This window comes from Oryza brachyantha, chromosome 11 (genome assembly GCF_000231095.2).
Source record: "Oryza brachyantha chromosome 11, ObraRS2, whole genome shotgun sequence".
Lineage (NCBI taxonomy): Eukaryota > Viridiplantae > Streptophyta > Magnoliopsida > Poales > Poaceae > Oryza > Oryza brachyantha.
Genome location: NC_023173.2, coordinates 17,030,227 through 17,057,961, shown reverse-complemented (window position 1 = coordinate 17,057,961; position 27,735 = coordinate 17,030,227). Strand labels below are relative to the sequence as shown.

The 27,735-nt window shown below is 35.0% G+C and overlaps 1 protein-coding gene and 1 pseudogene across 1 annotated transcript; both read right to left on the bottom strand.

Moving 5' to 3' along the window:
- Window positions 1–2,364: 2,364 nt before the first annotated feature.
- Window positions 2,365–5,425, bottom strand: LOC102722540. Its single transcript, XM_040528589.1, has 4 exons — window positions 5,363–5,425; window positions 4,633–5,067; window positions 2,866–4,044; window positions 2,365–2,421 (listed from the first exon to the last, which is right to left on the bottom strand). The coding sequence occupies exons 1-4, from the start codon at window positions 5,423–5,425 to the stop codon at window positions 2,365–2,367; spliced, it is 1,734 nt and encodes a 577-aa protein (XP_040384523.1).
- A 15,846-nt stretch (window positions 5,426–21,271) lies between these two features.
- Window positions 21,272–22,775, bottom strand: LOC107305246 (annotated as a pseudogene).
- Between the last annotated feature and the right edge of the window lie 4,960 nt (window positions 22,776–27,735).

Sequence of the window (27,735 nt, the reverse complement as noted above, 5' to 3'; positions counted from 1 at the left end):
TCATGTTCCTATGAATCATATCGTGCTAGATCGTATACTGTCTTGGTTTGGTCTGATCTATGCGTATTTAGTTCGATCTGCTTATAGGGATCCGTTCGATCACCTGAGATTAATGAATTAGTTGATAGATTACACTGGTTTGATATCATGTTATTCGTATACTGCAATACTCGATCGACTTCATGCATGATTACGCTCAGATCTGTACTGTCTTGGTTGAGTCCAATTTTCTAGGTCTAGCATGAGTATGCATGCAGTTAATTATTATTGTTTTATACTAGTAATTGGTATAACATTCCAGTTTATATCAAATTCTCATCGGCTCATTGGCTTGATAGCGATCTAGATCTGTTTAGTATTTATCCTGACATTGCTAGGCATAATCTTGAATTGTCTTGGTTAAGTCCGATCTTCTATGATTATTCTTAGCAATCTAGGTTAGATATTTTATAGATCTTGATCGTTTGTCAGTCGTTCATAGCCGATGATGTTTGCCGATCTACATGCTTATCATATTTACGTCAATAAAGCAACTAATTGCTTTACTGCATTATTTTTATATCAATCGGCTGGATTTATTTAGATCGGCACTTATTTATGTTGCATCGGCTTATGAGATTCACATGTTAATTGGTTTTGGCCGATCGCAACACATGATTTATTGTTTACTTAACTATTTGAGTTTACATGTATCGGATTCTCAGTCGATCCAAGCTTTCAAACAGCTGATTGATCATCCTATCGGCTAAGATTAGCTAGATCTTCAGTTACCTATCAGCTCGATAGCCGATCGGCTTGTTTTACTGTTTATCTTGTCAGTTGCAGGATCAAACTGATTGGCACGCCCGCGCATTCTAAGAATTTAGGTCCTGCACTGGAGCTGTTTAAGATTGACTCTCAGGTCTTCGTGTGTGACACGTCGAATCACATTTTTGACGTCAACACCTATCAAAGGGTGTAATTGGTGAATCCATGCATCAACCACTGCTGATATGAAGGCCATTAACGTAACAATGAATAAAATCTATGGACCTAGACAAAAGAGGAAGAAAGCAACACCATCAGCTTCAAGTAGTTGTGTTGGCAATGCATCATCACCTGCATCTTTGCATGGCCCACCAAGGTACCAACTTGCACTTCCTAAATTTGATTTCTAAGTACTTCTTAGCACTTAAATTTTTTATTTCCTTGCAGCAAAAAGAAGAGATCAGCTGCACATGATAGCTCTAGTTCCAATTTAATTGCTTCTATGCATGCAAATGTGACATCAGTAAGGTACATTTTAGAAATGCTTCAATTACATTTCAATATCATTCCATATAGACATTGTGTTGTGCATATTCCAACTAGACAATTCTAACTTTCAATCAACTAATTCTCATGTAGCTCAATTGGACCAAATCAACCACCAGTGCTATGTTTCCCTCTTCTTGAAACAAAAGCAAGCACTCCATCTCCTAAAGAAAAAGCCAAGGAGAAGACTAACCCTAAACCGGTAGCATAAGAGACAGTCCTTCTATGTCAACTAGAAACAAGAAGAAATTGCCATCAATTAGTCCATCCATGTCAACTAGAAGCAAAAAGAAATTAATATATTGATGTACTTGTTTGTAGTTTCTTATCATGTAATATGTTTTTTAACTTTCACACTATTTAACATTCACTTTTAGCTCTTATAATGCAAATAATAGTAATTCATACTTGACTCCAATATTATCCATCTATCATTAGATATTGAAAGTAGCGTTAAGCCATGTCTCATGCAACGTTCGGTTTTCTTTTCTTTATTTTATTTACCAACTCATCAAATCACATTTCATCCGACGTAATAGTTTATTTAATTAATTCTATAAACATTATTGTCATTGCAATGTAAATGTCATACCTGCCTAACACCCAAACAACCCACTTTTCACCCATAATCATGAATTGATAGGATAAAATTTTTATAAGGACTATGCAGGCCTCTTAAAATGAGGATGCTAGCATGCATTTATTAATATAAGAGGCAGTTGGTGTCAACAAATTAAGGGACGACAAAATTACAAAGCAACTAACCATTATCTAAAGAAACAAAGCAACTAACAAAGGATGGCTCGCTAGCACTCGACCGTCGTCGTACATGCATCGACGACTAACAAAGTGACGATGGAGCTCAATTATTCTCAAATCTTAATTAAAAGGAAATATATAGTTACTGGTAGCTTGACACTATTATTAATCCACGTCATCGTCGATCGCCCAGCTGGTAATTGTGTAGACAAGGTAAGGTAACTGCAGCTTGCTCAGGCCTGGACGATGGATCATGGGTCGATCGACGACATATTATTCTTGAACAGGGTAGATTAGGTGGAGATTAATTAATTAAGCAACAGCACGGCTGCTGTTGCATTGCTTCAGGTTGTTTGCTATCACCATGCCCTGCATTCATATATATGCACCATATATTAGATATTTTATTACTATTAGTAATTTTATCAAAAAAATACTAAAATATACCATATATCTAGCTAAAATTTGATATTTTCAATAATTTTGTATAAGGAATCTAAATTTAATTGTAAATCTTACCAAGAGGTGTGTTCTAAGGATATTAAATCGCAGCATGTTACTATACTAGCTGGCGCATATATATATAAATTTTTGTAACGTAAAATTTGGTATTTCCAGAAACTCTGTATTAAGGCATCTAAATTTAAATATAATTTTTGGTAGCAGAGATATTTAATTTCTCGAGGATGGTAAATCGTCTATATTACTAATATATGGCATGCATTAAAAATATGTATATGTAATATATGTATATATATATATATATTTATAACTGATATTAATAATTACTGGAGGGGTCGGAGGATATATAACCTGGTAGATTTTGCTCATAAATTCGTTGATGTCGTCGAGCGAAACGATGCCCTGGAAGTCGGGGTTGAAATGGAAGCTGTTGTCACCGTGTCCCGACGCCACAAACAGGTGCTTCGCCGGCGGCATCTTCTCCACGCAGCTGTACTCGCACTTGATGTCGGCCGCCGGCGACGGGGATGAACCGGTGTCACCGCTCAGGAACGTGACAGACGCCTGCAGCGTCAGATGCATCTGCAGCGTCACGAACGTGTCCACCACCTTGCCTGCCGACCCCATCGCCGTCGGCCGCTGCATCTGGTAGCTCGACAGCCATGAGAATATATACGCGGCCACCGACGACGGCCGGACGGCGCCTCCGGTGAGGCCCTGCGTCGTCGTCTGCAGGGTGTTCGCCACCGCGTGGATCTCGCCATGGACGCCTTCCAGCTCGAGGCCAACCCAGAACTGGTGGACCTGCACGAGCTCCTCCCACTTTACCAGCAGCTTCGCTCGCAGGTCTCCGACCGGCGACGTGAAACTTAGGATTTCCTTTTCGATGAAGGTCTCGACCATCTTCACCACTTTGAACCGGAAGATATGGTTGACGACAATGGAGGACGGGAGCTTGGGCAGCACGGCGGTGGCCGCCGCCGGCCTTTCCACGATCAACACATCGCTAGCTACCTCGATGGACTGGCTTTCTAGGCTGGCGACGAGCAGCTCTCGCTGGTTGCAGCAGAGACCATTCCCAGCCCCAGCCGCAGACTCAGCATCGACAGGCACGCGTAGATGGACGATGAAGTTCTTCACCTCGCCGGCGTAGAGGGCGCCGATGGTGATCTTGCCTGTGGTCTCTTGGAAGGAGTTCGCGTAACCCCCGGAGATGATCTTGACTATCTTCACACCGTTGGACGCCTTGAGGACGAGGTGCGTGCCGACGGCAACGACGGAGTTGAGCCCGCCGGCGCACAGCGCGAGGGCGGAGGTGATCTTGTCCAGGTTGTCATCGTCAACGAAGGAGTAGGTGCCGCCTGATTGTTTTGCGATCTTGAACAGCGGCTCCGGTTCGTGCTCCGTGCACAGGCCGAAGGTGTGCACGGGGTAGTTGCTGACGGCGCCATGGATGGGCGTCGAGCTGTTGCCGTCCGTGAGGAGGACGATGAACCCTATTCGGCTTTTGTTTGCCCGCGCATCCAGTATCTGCGATATACTCTTATCAGATTCTATACGTATGGTTTCGATGCCTCCCAACCACGATAGTTACAAGAGTTTTACTCCCATCCTTTCTTTGGTACCGCGAGGTACCAGTATCTCGAGATACTAAATTGTTTTTGATCGTTGGATCTAACGGTGCACATCCTACTCAGCTAGATTCAATGATGATAAATAATTTAGTACCTCGAGTTACCAAAAGAAGGATGAGAGTAAAGCTCTAGTTACAAATGTATCGAATTTCAAAATTAGAGAAGTTTTTACATGAAATATATATGTTCAAACAGCATGTCTTTACATGAAATATATATATTCAAGAGCTTTACTCTCATCATTCCTTTGGTACCACGAGGTACCAAATTGTTTTTGATCGTTGGATCTAACAGTGCACATTCTACTCAGCTAGATCCAATGGTGGGAAACGATTTGGTACCTCGAGGTACCGGTATCTCGAAGTACCTAAGGAAGAAGAATGGGAATAAAACATTATATTAAAATATAGCCCATTAGCATAAATACATAGATATGATGTATAGATGGTACGTTGCACAAATTAAATGTATGAAAAGTACGTACCTTGTTGGCCTCCACCAAACCTGACAAAATATCAGTGCCACCGCCGGCCTGAAGCTTGTCAACTTTATTTCCGGCAGTGCTCCGGCCTTGACCGGAAATCTCCAAGAAACCATCAGTGCTATATTCTTTGACAGGTTTATCATTAAATGCCACGATGGAGAGGCGGTCTTCGCTATGAAGCTTCCTGATGACAAACTTCATTGCCGTCTTGAGCACATCCAGTCTGGACGCCTGATTCTTCTTCGCCGGCGCTGCCGGAAAATTCATGCTACCGCTGACATCAAGCACCGCGACGACGTCGATGGGGATATGGCCGTCGGCAGCCGGTGGCGCCTCGACGCGCAGTAGCACCTGGAAGTCGTCGTTGCTGCGATCCCTGGGGATTGTGGGGAAGATCGGTGTGGTGCTCACTTTCATCAGGGTTGCACTCCTCACCTGGATCACCTTAAAATTGTTTATTATCAGTACAGTGCCGGTACAATGCATGCATGGTGTTAAAATCGATCAACGTTTATCTCAATTAAACTATATATATATATATAGCTAGATAGGATAATTACATATATGTTTGAGGTACTGTATTTCAGAAATGTACAATAGATTTGGTATTATGTGGTACTATTGTATCCCCTTTTAATTTCTGTCTCAATACATTTACATTTAAGTAGTTAACAATTAAAATTTAAATTGATAAACAAAAGGAAAGAAAGGAGTTAACAATTAAGTGAACCTGTCCGAGCAATAACGTGGAGAAGAAGCATGCCAACAGAGGAATGAACAAGAGCCGCCCCATCTTTCTCAAATCGATTGATGGAAATGATCCCTGGGTACTCTTGTTAGCTTTGATTGAGTGCCAATATATAGCTAGGCTCACTCAACTAAACACCCTTTACATGGAACATGTCCTTGAGGTGATGATATCAGTAAAGACCTGGATTGCAAGTGCGTTTACTCATATAGTATATTAGTGAAATAAGCTAGGTAAACAAGTTGACCAACACATAAAACCTAGGAAAAATTATTTGTTAAATTACAGGTCTCATATTTACTCTGATGCAACAATCGTACTGTATGTATATAGTATATTTGACAATGATGACGTACTTTATAAATGCAACATATAAATGCATTATCCAGTTGCAAAATATAAGACATATTTTATTTTGTTATGTCAAGACTTTAATAAATAATTGGACTATTAATATATAACTTAAGTGACACAAAAATATAATCATAAGAAAACATTTTCAAATAAGAACCCAATACCATCAATTTTCTGTCATAAAAAATATGTTCTAATAGAGTAATTGCCGGTCATTCTTATTCTAAAGAAGCATACTCTAAAGAAACAAAATATGCTCTATTTTTAGAGTGGTAGAGTAGCTTGTACAATAACAGCTACTAGTCACAGTAGCTTGTACAAATCAATGTTTTAAGAATTTGGCTAACTAGGAGTAATAAGTCAATTCCAGTGATCCAACTCAGTTGTGAGTTTCATTATTATTAAATAGGTTAATATGTTAGCATCTTTAATATTGATACATGGTCATCTTGGCTCTATTCGCCCAAAGCACAAGTAGCATATTTAGGGTATTCGATTTCCCTTACTAGACATATAGGGAATGTGAACTCAAATCTTCATCTAAGAGTATTCGAGTATGACCCATGTGCTTAAGGTATCCGACCTCCCAACATAAACATGACAACATGCACCGTATGAGTTAGGCCATGAGAACTAAGTCTAAGTTGCTTGTTGAGTGATTTTACAGGGACAAGATGAGACGAATAAGATGAAGGTGCAAATGGCCTTAGGTACCAGAGGAAGAGAATTCAGCTAAATGCAACATGAAATTTGCTAGTTATGTCTGATATTCTCTTCAAGATGTCTAGGGATGGGCACTCAATTAATTATTATTGATAGCTTGTGATGTGGTCTCGAATTGCTGCCTAGATTACCAGCCTAGATTACCAAATACCCTCGTAGCTCCTTTTGTGGATTAAGAGGTATTCTTGAAGCTTCTTAAGACGATTGAGCGACTATAAAAACCCGTCACCCTCAGTATAAAGGGGAAGATTATCTAAGAAATACATCATTGGTTATATCATTGGAGTATTTGAACATTCCTGCACTTGAATTTACATTCATAGTGGATATATGAGGGAAGTTTATTTACTTTCTTGTTTGTGACTTGATGTCACAACATTTAATAATATGGCAATGAGTTAATAAAGAGAGATGAAATGGAAAGCTTATGTATACCATTTCCAATATAGTTTGTCTGTTGTATATTGCTTAAGAGTAAAGAAAATGAAACAATACATTTTATAGACTACTCGTACTTCATCCATCAATTAAATATGCTTATTTACAGTCTAGCTAATTAAACCGTTTCTCAGTCGATTGCTGGGTGTGTATATTTCTGTTGTTTTGGAGTGTCCGTCGTGTTACACATGGAAGCTAGCGGTAACCCAACTTGACCTAACTAGCTTCTTTAAATTATTTGACAAAGAAGATGCACGTGCATCGATCTTTTGTTGAGCATTTGACTCAAGATCTGAGGAATTCTCTTCTATATTTACAGGGTATATATTGAGTACAGTAAAATATAGTAATACGTTAGTCCGCGTGCCATTCATCAGATCGATCGCACTACCCTTCCCTTCCCCAAGGTACATGCACTTGCATGCCACATGAGCACATTTATATTCTGCCAGCTTATCCCTATAACATTTATCGGTTTTTATACGTACACTTCATTCCTTCCTAAACAACTAAACAATCTATTATATATATTTTTATATATAGTTTTATTATCTCATATTTTTAAGTAGATTTTTAATTTTATACTAGTTAATTTAATTTCATCGTTTACAGCATTAAATAGCTATAGAAAATTAAATAATCTTTCATCCTTCATATAAAAAACACTGAACCGTGCATGTAGTACAAGATGACTCGTAAGGCCAATATATAGTTTTAAATTCTCGCTAAAATTGATTGTTTTTACACAATACTTGAAGTTAAAGATCAACTTTCATAAAATTAAAATACGTTCCTTATTCAAATTAACAAGGATTTACAAGCAATTTTTTTCTTTTATATGCGAGATAAGGATCATCTCCATTGATAGATTTGGGCGCATCTCATGCAATTGACTCTAAACGACTATGCGATTACTATTTTAAATGATTTGAGTAAAAACGAAGTTAGTGCATCTCCAAGAGGTGTCTAGTAAAATTGAATTTTGAAAATTATGCTACAAAATATATCTCTGACAGGTTACCAAATCTTATTTCCTAATATTTACAGATTCCTAAAATCAACTATCTCATATGCTAAATTTAGGGAAGAAATATGTGTTTCAAATACATATTATTCAGTTGTTGGCTTTTTTTGAGGAGGGTGTAATTATGCCCAATATTTTTGAATGACCCCAAAAACTAGGTTTTAGAGAGTAAAGTAATAGCATTCTTTGGAGATGCTCACACATATTTTTGTTCCAAATTTAGAATACGAGAGAAATGATTTTAGACATGTGTAAATATTAATAATATACTTAGGAACCTATTAGAGATATGTTTTCTAACTTAATTTTCAAAATTCAGCTTTAGAGATCATTTTTATACATCTGATGGAGATGCTCTTAGCACGTGTAGTGCATGTGCGCCAGCTAATTGGATATTCTGATATGACTGTTACGTATACATATATAGATAACCAAATCGTCCAATATATAATTAACGGAATATATATCTACCTTAAATATGTATACGATGAGGTACTACCATTAATCGGATTTCTCGAACTAATATTTCCTTAACAGAGGATGCATACATGTCACGTGCAGATCAGTTCTTCTATTTCCTTCCCTGCTTCTAGACTTCGATATAGAAAATGCAGTACTTGGTAACTGTAATATCCACATTTGACTAGATGCAGTTGCATGGGTCAAATAAATTAATCTGGTCTTATAAATACATCTTATTATTTATATATGTACGTCGATCTCGACGCTTGATTGACCTCGTACGTGTGTGTCTGTATACAGAGAGAGTGTAGCATTCAGTGGGATCTTGAAATTAAATTTATTAGGTTTTAAATATTTTTGAGACCCACTTGTTCATTGATAATCGATTCATCAATTTCTGCCAGCTATAGCAAAATCTAGCACATGTAACACGTAGACAGAATAAAAAACGTTTCCTTTTTATATGCAAAAAAAAGTCTCTGTAGCATTTGTGTAAACAGAACTTCTAGCTCTTTGTGCCAATCATAAATAGCATCAAAATTTACAATGCAGGCTGAATAAAAGGAACTGTTACCGTTGATAGCAGTATTGTGTCTTGGGACTGGTATCGGTACTGTGGTTCCGTGGGAGATGGTTCTAGGCCGTATTCACCGTCCCCGCTTAGTTAACTTATTCATCTCATTTTCTGTGCGCAGATTTCTCGAACTACTAAACGGTGTGTTTTTTTAAAAAATCTATAGAAAATTTTAAAAAATCATATTAATCTATTTTATATTTTTAATAATTATTAATTAATTAATTATGTACTAATATATTACTACGTTTTTCGTTGTCATTCTCCAACGAACACGCATTATTTGGTGTTGTTGTACGATAATGCTAGGCTAGGTCATGTCATTGGCCTATAGGTGAGGCAGTTAAAGTGGATTTTGTCCCTCTTTGTTCTACTCCGGACAATGGTGGTCGATAACCATTGAGCAACCCGACAACGAGAAGGAAAGGAAAGGACACCCCTAAATGCATGCTAGCTCAATTGATCAACCGTCCCCCACAACCAAAATAAGCATCAGTGTCAAGACGTAGATATTCATTGGGGGTAAAAAATTCAAACAATTGAATCTCAGGCAATCACCTCTAACATAATATTTAGTTTGCATCAATTTTAATAGTTTAAGGAGTCATTAGATGCAGTTCTACGCATGAGGAATATGAATCAAACTTGGGCGGTACCAAAGGAGCCAAACTAAATTTTTTTTCGTATTTAGCTTTTGGACCCTAAAGAGATCTATTTGGGTTCAGGGATTTCTTTTAGGAACTCCAACATGTGATTGGACCTCTTGCCATCTCTCTCGGTCATCTCCTTCAAGAAGTTGTCGGTGACAACTATGACGGCTACTGATGGATAATGTGGAAGAGGGAGTTGATTCCAACGGTGAGGTAAAAGAGACGATCGATTTGGTGTGACGCCTGTCGTCCTGAATTGTTCAGGACTAAAATCGTCACTGCATATTATAGAGTAGAAAGGAAGTTTTTAGGCTGCGTTCAGGACGAACTTATTCCTATTTTATGTAAGCATGTTTTTCAAGCTATTAAAAGCGTGCTTTTTTGCAAAAAAAAAAAGAATTTTATGCACAAGTTACTGTAAGAGATAAACCCATTTTAAATTATACAAGTATGTTAAGTTAATGACTTATCTTGTTTAGGTGCCATCGAAAAGTCCAACTCACCATCTAGTTCGTACTCAGTCTTTGATGAGTTTGGCATGGAATTCATGGTACAATTGTGGGCAGAGGACTGCCACATTTCTAGTTTTGAAGCTTCTCTCAGACAACTCAACGTTAAGTTGAGGCTCTACCGATGAACTTTTTCCTTTGCCAAACGTCGGAGGTGGCATCGCATGCATGGGCCTTGTTAGTCCGAACTGGATCAACCACCGGCCCAACAATCATCTCCGTTAATCATCAAATGACCGATCCACCGCCACACGTCGTTGACAGCAGCGGCATCGGAATGCTCGATCGATCCATCTTCTGCGCTTCCTTCCTCAATTCATCCGCCTCGTGGCTCGTCTGCATCGCCGCCTGTCTGGATTCAGAGTAGCCACACGCGCGCGCGCGCGAACCACGAACGGTGGTTTCCTCCTCCCTGAATGGGAATTAACTAGCATCATCCCGCGCGCTGAGTGCGAGCCTAATTTTGTTATCAAATTTTTTATATAATATTAAATATAGTTTTATATTATATTATAAAATATAAATATTAAAAGTGATAATATACTAGCTAGATCAAACTCTTATATTTAATGCTCTACACAAAATACAAAATAAAACAGTGACTTATTTTATATTATCTTGATAATATAATAGATCTTACTATAATAGATTAAACTTGTATAAAATTTATGGCATAATATTACTTCTTCCCTGCATCTTCATACTGATATTGTCATCTTCTCTTCATATATATTACTTCGTTATAAAAGTTCTTATATAATATCAAATATAGTTTCAAATATTATTGTAAAATATAAATACTGAAAGTGGTAATATAGCTTTAAACTTAGTCCTGGTCCTAACTTAAATCAAACTTTTATATTTGATGTTCCATGTAAAATAAAACAATGACTTCTTTTATATTATCTTAATAATATAATAAATCTAATAATAATACTACAATATTTTTAGGTATATGAGATTAAGTTTTTAAGTTTAATATTGCACGATATCCAACCGTTCATTTTCATCATGATTTACAAAATAAATTGGTAACAAATAAATCTTTTTCTCACATGATATCCAAGGTGTTTCACACAAATTACAAAGTATACTTGTCCGTTTCCAAAGTCCTAATTTCCTTTTGATTCTTTTCCAATTTTTTGTCCGCTTTTAAGTCATAGTTTCTCTTATAGAAACATTGATATGTCCGATTGATTTTTTCCCTTTTTTTAATATCTTCCATTATATACGGAGAAAATAAAAATATGATCTGGCGACCTGATCTTTTATGTTATTCGTCTTCGAATGATCGTTTGTCTGATCGAAAATCTTATCTGTCGACCTAATCTTTTCTGTTATAGTAAATATTCATCCGATTTATCTTTTCTCTTATTTTTCTTTGATTAATCTTTTCTCTTATTTTTTTCGATTAATCTTAGAATTTCTAGCATATATACATAATAGATCTAGTCCAATTCCACACAAACATGATTTTTCCTTTTTTTCTCTTATTTCACATAGTTTTTTTTAAAAAAATCTTAGTCCGATTCCCTGCATACGCAGTATTTTTTTTCTTTTTCCTCTTATTTGTAACGGTTGTAACAAATTGTGTACGTAGTTTTCCTTTTTTTAAAAAAACTTCCCAGTCCGTTTACACTTTTAAAAAATAATCAAAAAATTACGTTATTTTTTCAGGATTTGTCCGATCAAAAAATCATTTTTTATCCAAAAAATCACTTTTTTTAGGAGTTGTCCGATCCAAGTGAGAATAAACGTGGTGTCTCTTTTTTATATTACTTTATATATATAACTAGCAGGTGGCCCGCGCATTTGCGCGGCTAGATTTAGTTTATATTTAATCTTTGTGTACTTTTGTTATTCAAAGTATAAAAACATATTAATATATTTTTTACTTCACTTAATTGTTGTCCATTTTAATTATATCCAATATTTATATATTTGCAAAATTAGCTCTATTAAAATGGTTGATAAGCAAAAGTTACCTCCGCTCATCTATAGTTGTCGATTTTTATTAGTTTTCCACTTTATTTCCCTTATCAAAAATCACAAAACAAAATAGCTAAACTACTCCTTTGCTCTTTCTTTCCCTGCAGCCTCGCACCCCTTTTTTTCTCCTCTGCAAGACCACCTAGACCACCTAATCTTACAACAATATATTGTTGTCCATGAGACCATACCAAAAATCACCCTCTCGAGATCACTTGGCACTAATGGCGCTTCTGCTCTCGCTCTTGCATGTTGTTTGCTCGAGCTATCTTGCCTTCTTTAATCTCTCTCAGGATCTCATACAACACTATTTTATGTGTCCTTGAGTCTGTTTGTAGTCATTGTGATATTGAGCTCATTTATAATTAACTTAACTCCATTTTGTATGATACCATCACTGGTGCTGCCACTATCTATAACACACAGATATTTGTCTATATATCAATATTGTTTTTTATCCATTTTCTAGAGCTTATCAGCCAAGCTCAATTGATATAGCGTTTACGTTTTCATATATACAATTGTATTGTAACATCGAGTTTAAGAGTTAAACAATCATAATTAAAATATAGAGAAGTAATTAACTTCTCAGCCTAGAGAGCTGAATTAAATAGACTAATGTATATGAAGTTGGAGTAAATACCTTTTGCAACAAAAAATGATTGAAAGAACTGGCTCTACCTATACTTTAGTTCAATCGATTATTACTTCTATGGTCCTACCAATCTTTAATTAAAATATTAATCTTTATAATTTAAATCTGATAGGATCTGACAGTGTGGAATAATATCCTTTTTTGGGTTAAAGTGGTAATTTTTAGCCTCACAATTTTGTGCGGACTGGATAATTGATGTACAATTATATCTGATATAAAAATTTTAAATTATATTTCTATAAATTTAATTCTACTTTTCACACAAAATATTTTAGAGCTATAATTGGATTTCATATAAAATTCTTACCTTCTTTTTATTGATATAGTTGTATATTGTATATGATAATATCCACCAATCAAAAAAGTTATAAGCTACATCAGTCATAATCTAACGGTTTGATTTTTTTTTTAATGTGAAATAGCTAGCATACTTTTCTTATCACTCGTCATGGTAGCAAAACCGAGCAAGCTCGCTCGTTCCAATATACGGCACAGCAAAAGGAAAGATGAATGCCTGCCCTATATCCACCATATATGCATATACGTATGCGCACATTAATCAAAGGCATATGTTAATGCGTGGCATCGATAATCCCTACGGTAGATATTGAGGTGCTTTTATGGTCAGATCCGTTTATTGCAACTGTATATCGGCGGGAATGGACGGCGAGCGAGACGGCTTCGGAGCTGCTTTTGGTACCGAGTCTTAAGGTGGTCGATCACTCGATCTGGTTAATTATTTTTTTTATCTACATATATTATGATCTAACGGTTAATCTACCCTGTTATAATCTGAACTTATCATGATCCACAGTACATATTTTTCTATTTTTATAGCAGATATATTATGATCTAATTTTTATTTTTATAGTAGATCTAGGCCTTACGATCTAGATATATAATGATCTAACGGTATAAATTTTTTTCGATTAATGTGGAAATTTCTAGGCTGCAGGGTGAACGTGGTGCCTTCTTTTCAGGCTCTCGTAGCATAATTTGCATAATCGTGTAGACATTCTTTACATAAAAATAATTTTCAGAATTTTTACTAATATTTGATCGGATGACTTTTGGTAAAAAAAATCATCAAACGATGTGATATTGCCATCTGCCCGCTACCATGGCCTGTATGGCTGGTACTGCTGGTACTTTTTTTATCCGTGGTCTCTCTTGGTGGAGTCCCATTGATTAGTTCTATAACTTTAACATAAAATTTTTTATCTATATCTCCTTTTTATCTTGACCATTAAAAATAGATCAACATGATCTAACGGTAGATTTTTTCTCTTTTCGTAATTTGTAGGCTCTAGAACTTTATTTATGCATGGACTCTTTCTTATTTTTATTTATTTTTAATTCTAAAATTGTATTTCTAATCTCACTGTAGGAGAAAACCCCTTTAGCAATACATATATATATATATATATGGCTAAAAGTTTAAATAAGTTTTACTAGGATTTGCACCAACACATTAAATATACGTTGCTTCTGCTGCGGTTGCTAACATCAATTACAACACATGTAGAATTGTTGGTAATATGTGACAATAAGCGTGACTAGTTAGCAATAAAGAAGATAAATTGCAATAATATATTTATGCGTTGTTAATTTCAATAATGGATAGTTTTATGTCCCTCCAGTTTTATGATTTTATTATTATATTTAATTATAGTTATAATTATATTATCATTTAAATATAAATGAAGAAAGACCAGAGGCGAGTATTGAACCTCTGACCTCCTGCCTGTGGAGGGACGCCCTACCCGTTGAACCATGGTCTCAATTTGTAGTTAGCCTGAGCGCGAGAACGATCTAAATTCTCGATTAGGTTCGCGAGCTCATGACATATTTTGATATTGTTCTAGATTATTGATCTGTACCTGAGTACGTACATGTACAATAATTTAATATTTTAACTTATAGTAAAACGTATTATTTTATCAATTTTCTTTTAAATTATTGACATGTACCCCTAAGTACGTACATATACAATAATTTAGTATTTTAATTTATAATCAAATGTATTATTTTGTCAAATGAACGTGAACGACTAATCCACCTATGGTATATACTCTTTATTAGAAAAATTAAGTACTCTTCACATTAAGTATTCACACATTGATTACTTGGTTAGTGACTTAACGCTTCAACCTACAGGTAGTGTGCCCGAGCCTGGACTTGTGCACTTTTTTACCTAGCTAATTTTCCTACGAATGATTATTTTTGGCTATGGATGAGATTGAAATATGTTATTTTTTGTGAATGAGATTTTTTTTGGCTAAGATTAAAATATGTTATTTTTCCCATGAATGAAATTTTTTTTGGGTAACTACAGATAAGATTAAAATATGTTATTTTTTATATATGAGAATTTTTTAAAATATGTTATTTTCCGTGAATGAGATTTTTTTTTTCTAACTACGAATGAGATTAAAATATGTTATTTTTCCCATAAATGAGATTTTTTTTGGCTAACTACGGATAAGATTGAAATATGTTATTTTCTCTGTATATGAGAATTTTTTGGTTAAGTACGGACGAGATTGACATATCTAATCCTAAAAATTTTACCAACACATCTCATCTTTTGAACACATAACTAGTAATATATACTGTTATCTATTGCCAATTGTGTTAGATGTTGCAACGCATATGCTGCAACACGAATTATCTATTGCAAACTCACCACACCTACCGGTAACTGCTGCTAAGTTTGTTTTTTTACAACAGATGATCAAAATGCATGGGTAAACATGTATTGATAGAAAGGGGTGCTTGTTGTAGTGTCTTATATTTGTTTTGCTGTGTGCCCGCTACTATGGCTGGTATTGCTGCTACTTTTTTTTTATCCGTTGTCTCTCTCTCTTGGTTGAGTTTGATTGATTAGTTCTGTAGCTTTAACATAAAATTTTTTATCTATATTTCCTTTGGACCATTAAAAAATAGATCATCATGATCTAACGGCGTAGATTTTTTCTGTTTGCGTAATTTCTAGGCTCTAGAACTTTATTTATGCATGGCCCCTTTTTATGTATGGACTCTTTTTTATTTTTATTTATTTTTAATTCTAAAATTGTATTTCTAATCTTTTTTCTCTTTTCGTAATTTCTTGGCTCTAGAACATTATTTATGCATGGACTCTTTTTTATTTTTATTTATTTTTAATTCTAAAATTGTATTTCTAATCTGATTGTTTTTAACCGAAATTTCTAAATTGTATTTATAGATAGACTCTTTCCTTGATATTAATTATTTTAAAAATTTTAATCAAGATTTAAATTTTTCTAAACTGTATTTACACCTGGACTCTTTTTTATTGTTCTTTATTTTTAATTCCTAAATTGTATTTCTAATCTAGTTAGTTGTTTTCAAATGATATTTATACAGTGAATTGTGATGATAGTTTGTTATGCTCTTCTTTTCGATTCGCAGGGAAGGCAGGCAGGTAGGCAGGCGGGGCATGGCGAGGAAGAGTCCATCGTCCGTCCACGGATGGCTGTTTTTCTCTCTCTTTTTATTTTGGGTTCGGAGATGTCCTATTCAACAAAATATCTTTTTTTTTCCTCCTGTTTGTTTTCTGATCTAATGTTATAGATTTTTTCCTTTTCTCCAATTAATCTGCATCGTTATAATCTGGACCCACCATGATCTAACGGTGCATATTTTTTCTCCGATATTTTTTTTCTATTTTTCCGATTAATCTACACCGTTATAATCTAGTTCCACCATGATCTAACGGTGCATATTTTTTTTCTCCGATATATTTTTTCTTTTTCTCCGATTAATCTACACCGTTATAATCTGGCTCCACCATGATCTAACAGTGTATATTTTTTCTTTTTCTCCGATTAACGTGGTAATTTCTAGCCCTCAAAACGAACGTGGAGTCTCCTTTTCGGGTTGTCTTTATATTATAACTAGTTGGGTGGCCCGCGCATTTGCGCGGCTAGATTTAATCTATTTATATGTTTTGCTTATATTATGTTTTTTGTTTTTCAAAACCTCATTATACTTTAATTTTCTTAATTGTTTGTCGTTTCAATATAACCCTATCTATGATTTATTTGCATGTAAAATTGGTTATAATATATATAACTCTATCTATATTATTGTAAGTTTTCTCTTTTCTATTTGCCTTTTAAAAATTCATGATGCAAAAATATCTAAAGTATGCTTTCTTTTATAATAGTATGAATTTAGATCGAATAAGATGTTGAGAAAAACAATCCAACTGACATCGACAGAATTGGCTTCCCAATAATATTCTTATGTTTTTTGCTTTCAATCTCTTTTATAGATTTCTGATTGTTTCTTATGTTACTTAATATAAATATTTACCCATATATAATTTAGGTTAATATTTTTTATCGTTTTCTTCAGTTAATATTTAATAACCTATATGTTTATCAAATCAAGTGATCTTTATCGTTGCGTGCTAGTATGGCATGGAGCCATATGGCTGGCACTTTTTCTTTACCTGCTTCCTCCATTGGTTGAGTCAGAGAACGAAATGGATTTTTCTCAGATTAACGTGGTAATTTCTAGACTCCAGAGGGAACGTGAAGCCTTCTTTTAAAACTATTCTTTACATAATAATAATGTCTTGGATTTTTTCTAATATTTAATCTAATGACTTTCATTAAAAAATCATCAAACAACATATTGTCTATTTTGTTTTGTTGTTGCCTGCTAGTATGGCGTGGAGCCATGTATGGCAGGCACTTGTTTTAGCTGCTTTATTCCAATTGATGAAGTTGGAAAACATAAAATAATATTAATTGGAAACATAGCTTTATTTGATTACCTCTACAACTCTTAACATAATTTTTTATCTATGTCTGTTATTTGATTTTGACCATTAAAATATGATATCTCCATGATCTAACGGAGTAGAATTTTCTTTTTTCTCTGATTAATGTGATATTTTTTAGCCTTCAGAGCTAATGTCATACCCCAAATTATATAAACGGTAAAGATTTATTAAATAACAATTAGGAATTTATGAAAGATATTGAGTGGACAAAGACATAAGAATATTATTTGGAAGCTAACTCATTCGACGTACGTCCATCTATTTTTTTTTCAACACCTTATTCGATTCAAATTCAAACTTTTCTATGCACATGTACGTACTGCAGGTCAGATCGGACAATAAAAAAACCAAAATTATCAATAAACATTAAGGACAGATATAGACCTACATTAATTATACATGGACTATTTTTTATTATTTTGTTGTTGCCTGCTAGTATGGCGTGGAGCCATATATGGTGACACTTTTTCTTTAAATGCTTCCTTTGGATTGATGGAGTCGGAAAACATAAAACAATATTAATTTTACCCATTTTAACTGAAACTTTAGATGTTTTCAAATTGTATTTATGTGTCGACTCTACCCTCAACATCAATTATTTTAAAATTTTTAATCAGAAATTTGGATTTTTTCTAAACTATATTTATGCATCGACTCTTTTTTATTATTTTTAATTCTAATATTATATTTCTAATCAGATTATTTTTAACTGGAATTTTAGTTGTATTTATGGATGGACTCTACCCTTAATATCAATTATTTTAACTTGCAGTTATCAAGTAGTATAGATTATGGTCTGGGACTAAAAGAATAAAGTCCGAATAGGGCATGGAGGGATTATTTCTTAATCTGGCGCTTTAAACTGGATTCATGTGCGTGGTGTTTTTTCTTTTCTTATATGTATCCTATCAATCTCAGCCATTAAAATATAAATCCATCATAATCTAACGGTATATATTTTTCTTTTTTTATTCGATTAATGTGAGAATTTATAGCCTCCACAATGATTTTATCAACTATCAGACTTCCTTCCGTAAGCTATATTGTGTCTCTAACATGGTAATCAGAGTTTGATTCCGCCCTGTATCTTCAACCGAACAACTGATTTTATCGGATATAGAGATATACGTTATTAAATATCAGCCATTAAAATTAAAAGACAATCTGATTCGATGGTTGAAATATTTCACTTTTTCTCCGATTAATCTACACCGTTACAATCTGGACCTAGCTAACGGTGCATATTTTTTTCTTTTTGTCCGATTAATCTACACCGTTATAATCTGGACCACTCTGATCTAACGGTGTATATTTTTCTCTTTTTCTCTGATTAACGTGGTAATTTCTAGCCTCTAGAGCAAATGTGAAGCCTCCTTTCAAACCTGTCTATGGCCTGTGCAAATTGCACGGCTAGAATTGATATATACTTTTTACATAATTACATATACACTTTTACGTTCTATTATAAAAAAAACTAAAAACAACGATGATTTTAAACTCCTACCTAACATGATCAGTATGATTTTATATATTTGATATAAGATTATTATAATAAGCCATTTGTTTATAAAATTTTAAATGTTCTTGTATTTTTAGATGGACAGAGCCTTCTATCAATAATAATTTTTAAAAAAAATAATCTGAATTTTTGTTTTTCTAAATTGTACCTATACATGGACTTTTATCTCAATATAAATTATTTTTTGTTATTATGGGTTTTTATTATGAAGTTATTTATAATTTATGTTGTCCATGAGTTTGATCATGATTGGTTTTCTCACCGCTGCCTTGCATGCTTTCCATAATTGGTGTCTCACGACTTGTTCTTTTTAACAATATTTGTGTCCGTGTCCGTTTTAACAAAAACATGATCTTTTCTTTCTTTTTTTTCTTCGACTAATCTCAAAATTTCTAGCCCCCGAGAGAACCTGGAGGCTTATTTCCCGTGCAGATTACGTGGTTAGCATCGCTATAAATATAGGGTTTGTTATCTTGATAATAATTACTTTTTAATTGTTAATATAAATTTATATTTTTCTAAATTATATTTTTACATAGAACCTCATTACCTATATTCTAAAGTACACACCTGTATTCTAAACTGTGTTTGTACTGGAACTCTTTCCTACATAATAATTAATTTGTAATTCAAATTTTGGATAGTTCTAAATTGTATTTATATGTAGACTCTTTTTTTATTTTTCTATTGTATTTATAGATGGACTCTTTTCTTCGTATCAATTATTCTAAAACTTTTAATCTAAGATTTAGATTTTTCTAAAGTGTACGTACACGTGAACTCTTTTCTTTATATCCGAGATTTGGATTTTTCTAAACATAATTACACATGGAGTCTTTTTTATTATTTTTCTTTATTTTTAATTAATCTTTTCTTTCCTTGCCATATTAAAAAACATTATCTTTTTTCTTTTTTCTATTTTCCTTGTCCGATTAAGAAAAAAAAACTCGTGGCACACGTAACGCACGCTGCACGCACGTACGCGCCGGACCAGTTCCCACAGAAATAGCAGATCGGCGAGATGGATCCAATTCCAACATCTTAGTCATGTAGAGGTTGATCGACGCGTGGTCTTGTCCGATTGATCTTCGTTTTGTTCCAAAAAAAAACCTGCTTTTCTATATTTTTTTTTTCTTTTTCTCCGGTTAATCTGCACCGTTATAATTTGGACCCACCGTGATCTAACGATGTTTATTTTTCTTGTTCTCCGATTAATCTAGACCGTTATAATCTAGACCTACACCATGATCTAACTGTGCATATTTTTTCTTTTTCTCCAATTAACGTGGTAATTTCTAGCTTCCAGAGCGAACGTGGAGCCTCTTTTCAAGCCTGTCTTTATATTATAATAGATAGATAGATAGATAGATAGATAGATTACTGTATGTTGTGCTGTTGATTTGTTGCATCCTTGTGAAAACGAAGCTCTGTCAGAATTTACAACTTGGGAGATTCTCTGTATTTTGACCGATGAAAAACACATAACCTGGGAAGGAGTGCTAGTCGTTTAAGTTTACTTCAACTATTTTTCTGCTCAGTTCAGTAAAACTGATAAAATTTCCTGGACCTAATTTGCGTGGCGCATATATCACCAACTCCATTTTACCGACAGGGTAGATTTAATTCTGCAACAGGTAATTGTACACCTGAACTTACAGATCAGTTTATTTAAGCATTAAAGAAGGGTTTTTTTACCGTCCTGGAAAAAGTACCTCAAGGTATCATCTTTTTAGTGTAAAAGTGTGGTACATTAAGATATATTGTACCTTGAGATAATAAAAATTTGCATTAGAATTCTTGGTACTTTGAGATACTTTTTAAGGATGGTAAAAAAACCCATTAAAGAAAAAGTAATTTTACGGTCCTTAAGTATTAGAGGTATCAAAATTTTAGTGTAAAATTTAGTACCTTCTAATACCTAGGTATCATACCAAAATTGTACAGTAAATTTTTTAGTACCTCTTGATATCTTTTAAGGATTGTAAAATTACCCTTAAAGAAAATATATTTAAACACCCTGCACATACAAAACTTGTTCAATTTAGAAAACATGGTAGTTGCATGTAGTACACACATAACAAACTAATTCTGGAAATACAGAAATCTGTGCACAATGCAACTGAACAGCAATCTATTTCAAGTTTGTGTTGCAAATTCTGAATGCCCTTGTTGCAGTCTACCTTATGCAGTGGTGTAATTGTGCTGGAGATTTGCCAACGAAGGCTGGGGTGCTGCCTCAGTGCCCGTTACCACCACCGGGTGAACTATCACCTGAACCTGCGAAGAAGCCTCTGAAAGTTTCACCTTCTTAAGGGAAGAGCCTAATCTATCATCTGAACTTGCTGATTGAACTATTGGAAGTTTCCTTTTCCCCGTTTCAGCACAAGGACTTTCCGGTTCCTCGCTTTCCATTGGATCAACCTTTCTGAGGAACAAAACTTTAGGCCTATTCGGGTGGTTCTTTGCTGCCTGTTCCCATTGTACAGCCACTCCAGAGTTAATCGTGATTTCCTTAAGATGTCTCATGTGTTTGATCTCGATGCCAGAAATACCAACTTGACTTTGACACAGAAGCTGAAGTGAGATGAGATTTGGCAGAGCTCCATGCTCAATTGTTGGCAGAGCAGAAGTGACACTTTTCAGCACAAAGCACAGGCGTCGAAGGCTCAGGAGTGCCCCATGTTTTATTTCGAAATTCTCGAGCTTATCTGCAACCAGTTTGAGGTAGAGCAATCTGTTCAGATTGATCAGTACTGACAGATGAACTTGTATCAGCGTAGCTGATGAAATGCACAGCTCAGTGAGGCTCGACAGCAAAGTATCAAATTGTGACAACCGGTCATGTTTTCCATTTAGCTTTAGTGACCTCAGAGCATATTTCCAAACCTTCGTAGCATGGCTTCAAATTAACTGAACTCAGAATATTTTCACAACCTTCAGACCATGGCTCCAAATTAAGTCCACAACATTCTTTGGAATCAAGTGATAGAGAACGGTCAGTATCCCCGTCAATGGGAACCATGGCAAATTTTTGAATGGCCTGTGAAAGATTAGCAATATAATTACTGCTACTTGCAACATGATTGCACCATATCTTAACCTTCCTCAGTTTTCTCATATGACCCATAAGTTGCAGAAATTCTCTGCTCTCATCAGTGATAAATCCTGCTAAAGTTTGCAAGTTGCTTTTGTTTGAAGAGAAGAATTTCCGTAGTTTACTCGTCTTGTTCACATTCTTCAGGTCATCTTTATGAAGCATTAACTTTCCAAACAGGTGTGCTATGTGGGGTAGCATGGTTGTTTCAATGGGCAAAAACTCTATCTTGGTTCTCCTTAAATCCAGTGTCTCTAAACAGTGTAGCCCTTCAATACACCTAGGAAGCTCACTGATATCCGCCCCAAAGCTCAGGTATTTCAGATGCCATAGTTTGCATATGTGTTTCAGATGATCGTCACCCAAATCATTGCATTCTTCCAGATCCAGGACTCGTAAAAGCTTGCACTTCCGAAAATATGAAATTGCATCTTGCATCACCGGCATCCCCAAAGATTGTCAGAGATCGGACACGAGATAATTCTTCGCCATGGAGATAATTAAATTATGATATATATATATATATATATATATATATATATATATATATATATATATATATATATAAGCACCATGCCCGTGCTTCGCCATGGAGATAAAAAGTTATTTCATATAAAATACGTAGCATGTATACGTTTCAGTTGTATATAATTTATTGGACAACCACGATATACAAACAATATGTATTTAAATCAGCACAGAGAATTTTCTAGGACAACCACAGATAAAACATATAGGATGATGAATGAATCTTTTCTACTGTGTTTATGCTTATAAGCTAAATTTTAAATTTTTAAGCTTAAAATTTAGAGTTGATTTTATGGATTTTTTATCGTATTTTATTTTTTAGATTGACTTTTTGATCGCAAAGAACATGTGTATAAAAAAATTTTATTCATAAATTATTCTTTATTTGTAAATATGTGTTTCGCTTATTCCTAAAATGAGCCTTAGCGATATTATTAGTTAGTCTTATTTGATTTTCTTAATGCAGTACATTACAGGAGGGTTTTGTTTACTGGATCGGTGTTTACTGTTGTGTAAACTGCCACGTCCAGGGGCAATCACTATTTGCCAAGTGATAATGGTTGACAAAGAAACATTATCCAATGAAGATCATGTTTTTTTCCAATGACAGAAGATGGGTAATGTACAGAGACCAGCAAAGCACGCAGCAGCCAGCATGAATGAATCATATCTGGCAATCCCGGTACGGGTATCGGCGGGGGATATCCGACCTGACGGGTACGGGTATGTGTACGATTTTTTACCCGCGGGTAGTACCTGTACCCGACCCGAATCGACATGAGTATTGTTTCCCACCCGCGGGTAACCTATTAGGTACCCGAATGTAGCCCTACATAATGAATTTTGGTTAAAAGCTTATTATGTTATTCATGTAATAATATTTATAATGTACTCCCTTGTGACCTATGTCTTGAAATTTTGATGTGTGATGCAATATTGAATGGTTGAATCTAAACATCAGATAATGTGCTATGTGTTGTTATTATTTCTATGATTAGTTTGTTGTATTTGTTGGAATATTTTATTATGAGCAATATATTGTATTTGTTGAACTTTTTATGTGTGATGCAATATTGTATTATGAGCGGTATGTTTAGTTTGTTGTATTTTTTGTAATGGTTCTTTTGACGTGCTTTTCACATATGAAACAGTAGACCCGATAGGTACCCAATACCCGCCCGCTACCCGACGAGTATGGGTACGGGTACTAAATTTTACCCGTGGGTATATGTATAGGTAGAAAATTCTACCCGCGGCCTTTAAGTTGTTGGGCAGGTAATTGCTCTAACCGCCTCGAACCCATCACTAATCATATCATCTCTTGAGCGGCCGCATGTATTGGCTGGACGGCCTGCCGCGCCTCCATGTGCTGGGCTGTCGTGTTATCACCTCGGACAGCCTGCTTTGCCGCTGGGCCACCCGCTGGCTGGCTGGGCTGCGTGGCCCTGCGCTAGGGGCCGGTGTAGCCTTCGTGCACACCCGCTGGACTGTGCCTCGGTGGGCTGTCCTCGCCCCCCTCCGAGCGCTTGGGCTGCGCCAGTAGCCCCCCTTGTTCATGGGCCGGCCGACGTACCAACAGAAATATCCGTATTTTTTTAGTATAGAGATATACACAAACATACATACAGATTAATAAATATGTAGCAACGAGAGTTTTTTTAATGACATGATGGTATTTGTAATACTTTCTTCGGTCTTTTTATAACACTATTGAATTTTGGATCTATATTTGACAATTGGATTTAATACATTATATCAGATGTGAGGAGGATAGATGGAATGTGCGTGTAATTTGGAGAGCCGGTAAAGAAAAGAAGGGTAGATGGAACGTGGACCGTCCAATTTAATGTTGATGATATGAGCCGTTAGATTTATCCAATGAGTAAAGCAAGTTTGTAAAGAGACTAGATATATTATTTTTATCTAATCAAATCATTATTGATGCGTGTATATTTCATATCGTTAGCGATGAGACAATCCTGTAAATATATCTAGAAATAGTACATCGGACATGTGGAATTTGGAATCTTTTGAGACAATATGCCTTAAGCCCCACGTTTATTTTACTTGGCGGAGCCTCCACAGGAATGCTTCTTTACTGTTTTATGTCAGCTTTAGTTTGGCTGCTTCATGGAATTAATTGTACGGCACTCTGCTATAGATTGGGGCATCCGTGACAAGTTATCTATTATGGGTTAACACGATCGTTTTGAGATGACTCATGTCCGACGAGTAAAAAAAAATAACCCGTTTAAGATATAGTTGCTGGAGATGACCTGTCACATGACTTCTTATCTGGGATCGATGGGTATCATTATAACCCATCACAAATCATCTATAACAGGTTGCAGCCCTGTCCTGTCATATATATTAGTATGACTCGTTATAGGTAAGATCACATATCTGTTATAGGTCATAACTATCATCTGTCATAGATAATGTTATGTTATGACAGAGGGAGTAACTTAACAAGGCCCGTTTGACACTGATGATTGCAGATTTACAGTTTACCTCCACTAGATTATTCGTGTGACACTTCCAAAAACAATATCTCCACTCGATTATTCGTGTCACGGTTCCAAAATTACGATCACTCTAAAAACATACCATCTCATCATTGCTTAGATAACTTTTTTTTTCAACTTATTTGTTAACATTGAAATTAATATAAAATATTTGATTAATTCCTGTAAGCAATATATCATTCATCAATCATCTTCTTGTTCATCTCCAAAACGCAGTCTTCCACTCCATCAAATGGTACAAGCTAGATCAATGCCACATTAGCACCATCATTGACGTCCTCATTACCCCTTGAGGAGTCTCTGCCTAACACCATGAACTGTTAAAATAGCGTATTGAGATTCCTAAATTTTCTCTGGTGGTCCTAATAAACCTGAGCAGTTCTATAAAGTAGTTTGATCTGTAAAGCAATGTTTTTCCATGTCAATACACAAGTTAGACCACTACACAAAATAATGAAAATGTAAGATGAACCATAAAAAAATTGTAATTGATATATTTTTTTCTAGTTTTTTAGTGGTATAAACAGCATGACGATGTGGAAAAATTATTGAGCCAATGCTTCAACATGAAAACAATTGAGTCGGTGCCCCATGTATCCAAAATTTTAAATTAAACCAAAGTCACTCAGGGTGTAATGTTGGAAGGAAAGAGAACATTTTTTTCCCGGGGGGTGGGGGCATAGTGGACTCTCAGGTAAAGTTCGGGGTCATTTGGATTTTGTTTTCATAAAATTTAGGACATGTGAGGTCGATCAAACTGTTAAATATCACGTCAACGAAGACGGATCGATCGATGCAGATGCAGATGCTCTCCGTCGACCTTGTCGCTTTAATTGCAAATTGTAAATGAATATATATATGTTGCCTCGTTAATTACCTTCTCTAGTACTGTAGTACTGTAGTCCAATTATAATAAGGTATCGATCGATGTGCGTGCTTAAGATTGCTTAAGATTTCAGACGGTAGCACACTGCTGCATTTATATTTTATATATAGCGTTTGTATTTGGTAAGATGTCTATTGTATAATATGTAACTACAAAATACATCTGACATGCATAGTTCGAATCTTAAGACACATCTTGAGCAATATATAATCGTTCGTTAACCATTTCTTCAAGTCATCGTAACCGTAGTCTGAGTCTCTGTAAACCCTTTTATTTTAGAATGTTCTTTACTCTTAACTTTATGTTAGCTTTTGTTCAATCACTTCAATAGAACGAAATAATCTAAAGCAAAAACACCTCATCAAATGGCATCACACCGATGCATATCTATACATTTTTTCATATATAGCACCATAGCATCAGTAATGAAGCCGTCAACAAATAAGTGGTAGTAGTATATCGAGCCTAACATATATTTCAGTATATATATACTCCCTCCGGTTTTAAATAATTGACACCAGTTACTATTCATTTAGGAACTTTGACCATTTGTCTTTTTTAAAAAAATATTGTGTATATCGAAAAGCATGTTATATTTGTGATGTATGACGTATAAATATACAACAGTACAACTTTCAATAATCATCGACTGATCGTTTAATTATTATTAATAATTAAAGTTGAAATAGTAATATTTAATAGTGACAAGTAAATGAAGACAGAGGGAGTATAACCTTTAGATAACTTTTTTTCAGAAAAAGAAAGTAATGACGACCGTCAAACTTATGTAGGGATGCTTCGTCTTTACTCTTATATGGGGTATCTATCATATTTAATTTGGTCGGTTCATGGAACTAATTCTAAATTAATGACAACCCCAATATATAAATGATATTGTATCACACGGATGAGTAAATATTATTTTTAGCATCATTAACGAGGTACTAGTTTAATAAATTTATATATATAAATAGTACATCTAACACGTGGAGTTGGAAATTCAATGAACTGCATCAATTGTAATGTCAGATGTATTATTTCTACAAATTCAAGGCAGCTTAAAGAAAGAGAGAAAGGGATGCCTTAACAGAGAGGAGTATAAATATACATTAGAGCAAGTTTAATAGTATAGTCAGGTACTGACTTTAATTCATCTTTAGCCAATCTAATGGCCAGTTCATACAATAGTTATCTATTAAACATATACTATCATGTCCCACCTATCATATGCACTATGTCTTGGAGTCTGTGCTACAGCTGGCTACAAATCTGTAGTCTACTACTCTTCTCTCTTCTCTTTTATCCCATTAAAATATGTTTATAGCCTGCTATTATATCTGATTCTGCTTACGTGTGCTTATAGAACATCCGTCATAGATAACGTTTCTTCCTGCCGATGACTATTTATCTGTAATGATATTTACATCCGTCACAAATGTAGGTTTCGTCCCATCACATATGAATAGCTCTATGGTAGGGTGTAATGAATTATTTATGTGCACTAATTTTATATGATTAAATTGCCCTCTCACATATACACCTTTACGGCTTTACCTACACAATTTACATTTTTTGTATTTTGTCATGCGCTGCTGCACTGAACCATGTGCAT

Bases quoted from the DNA above. Each gene is read 5' to 3' on its own strand.
- LOC102722540 (XM_040528589.1), bottom strand. From the start codon at position 5,425: ATGGGGCGGCTCTTGTTCATTCCTCTGTTGGCATGCTTCTTCTCCACG. The intron at 5,068-5,362 runs GTTCACTTAATT...AAGGTGATCCAG, and splicing joins CCACGTTATTGCTCGGACAG to GTGAGGAGTGCAACCCTGAT. The intron at 4,045-4,632 runs GTACGTACTTTT...AGTATATCGCAG, and splicing joins GTTTGGTGGAGGCCAACAAG to ATACTGGATGCGCGGGCAAA.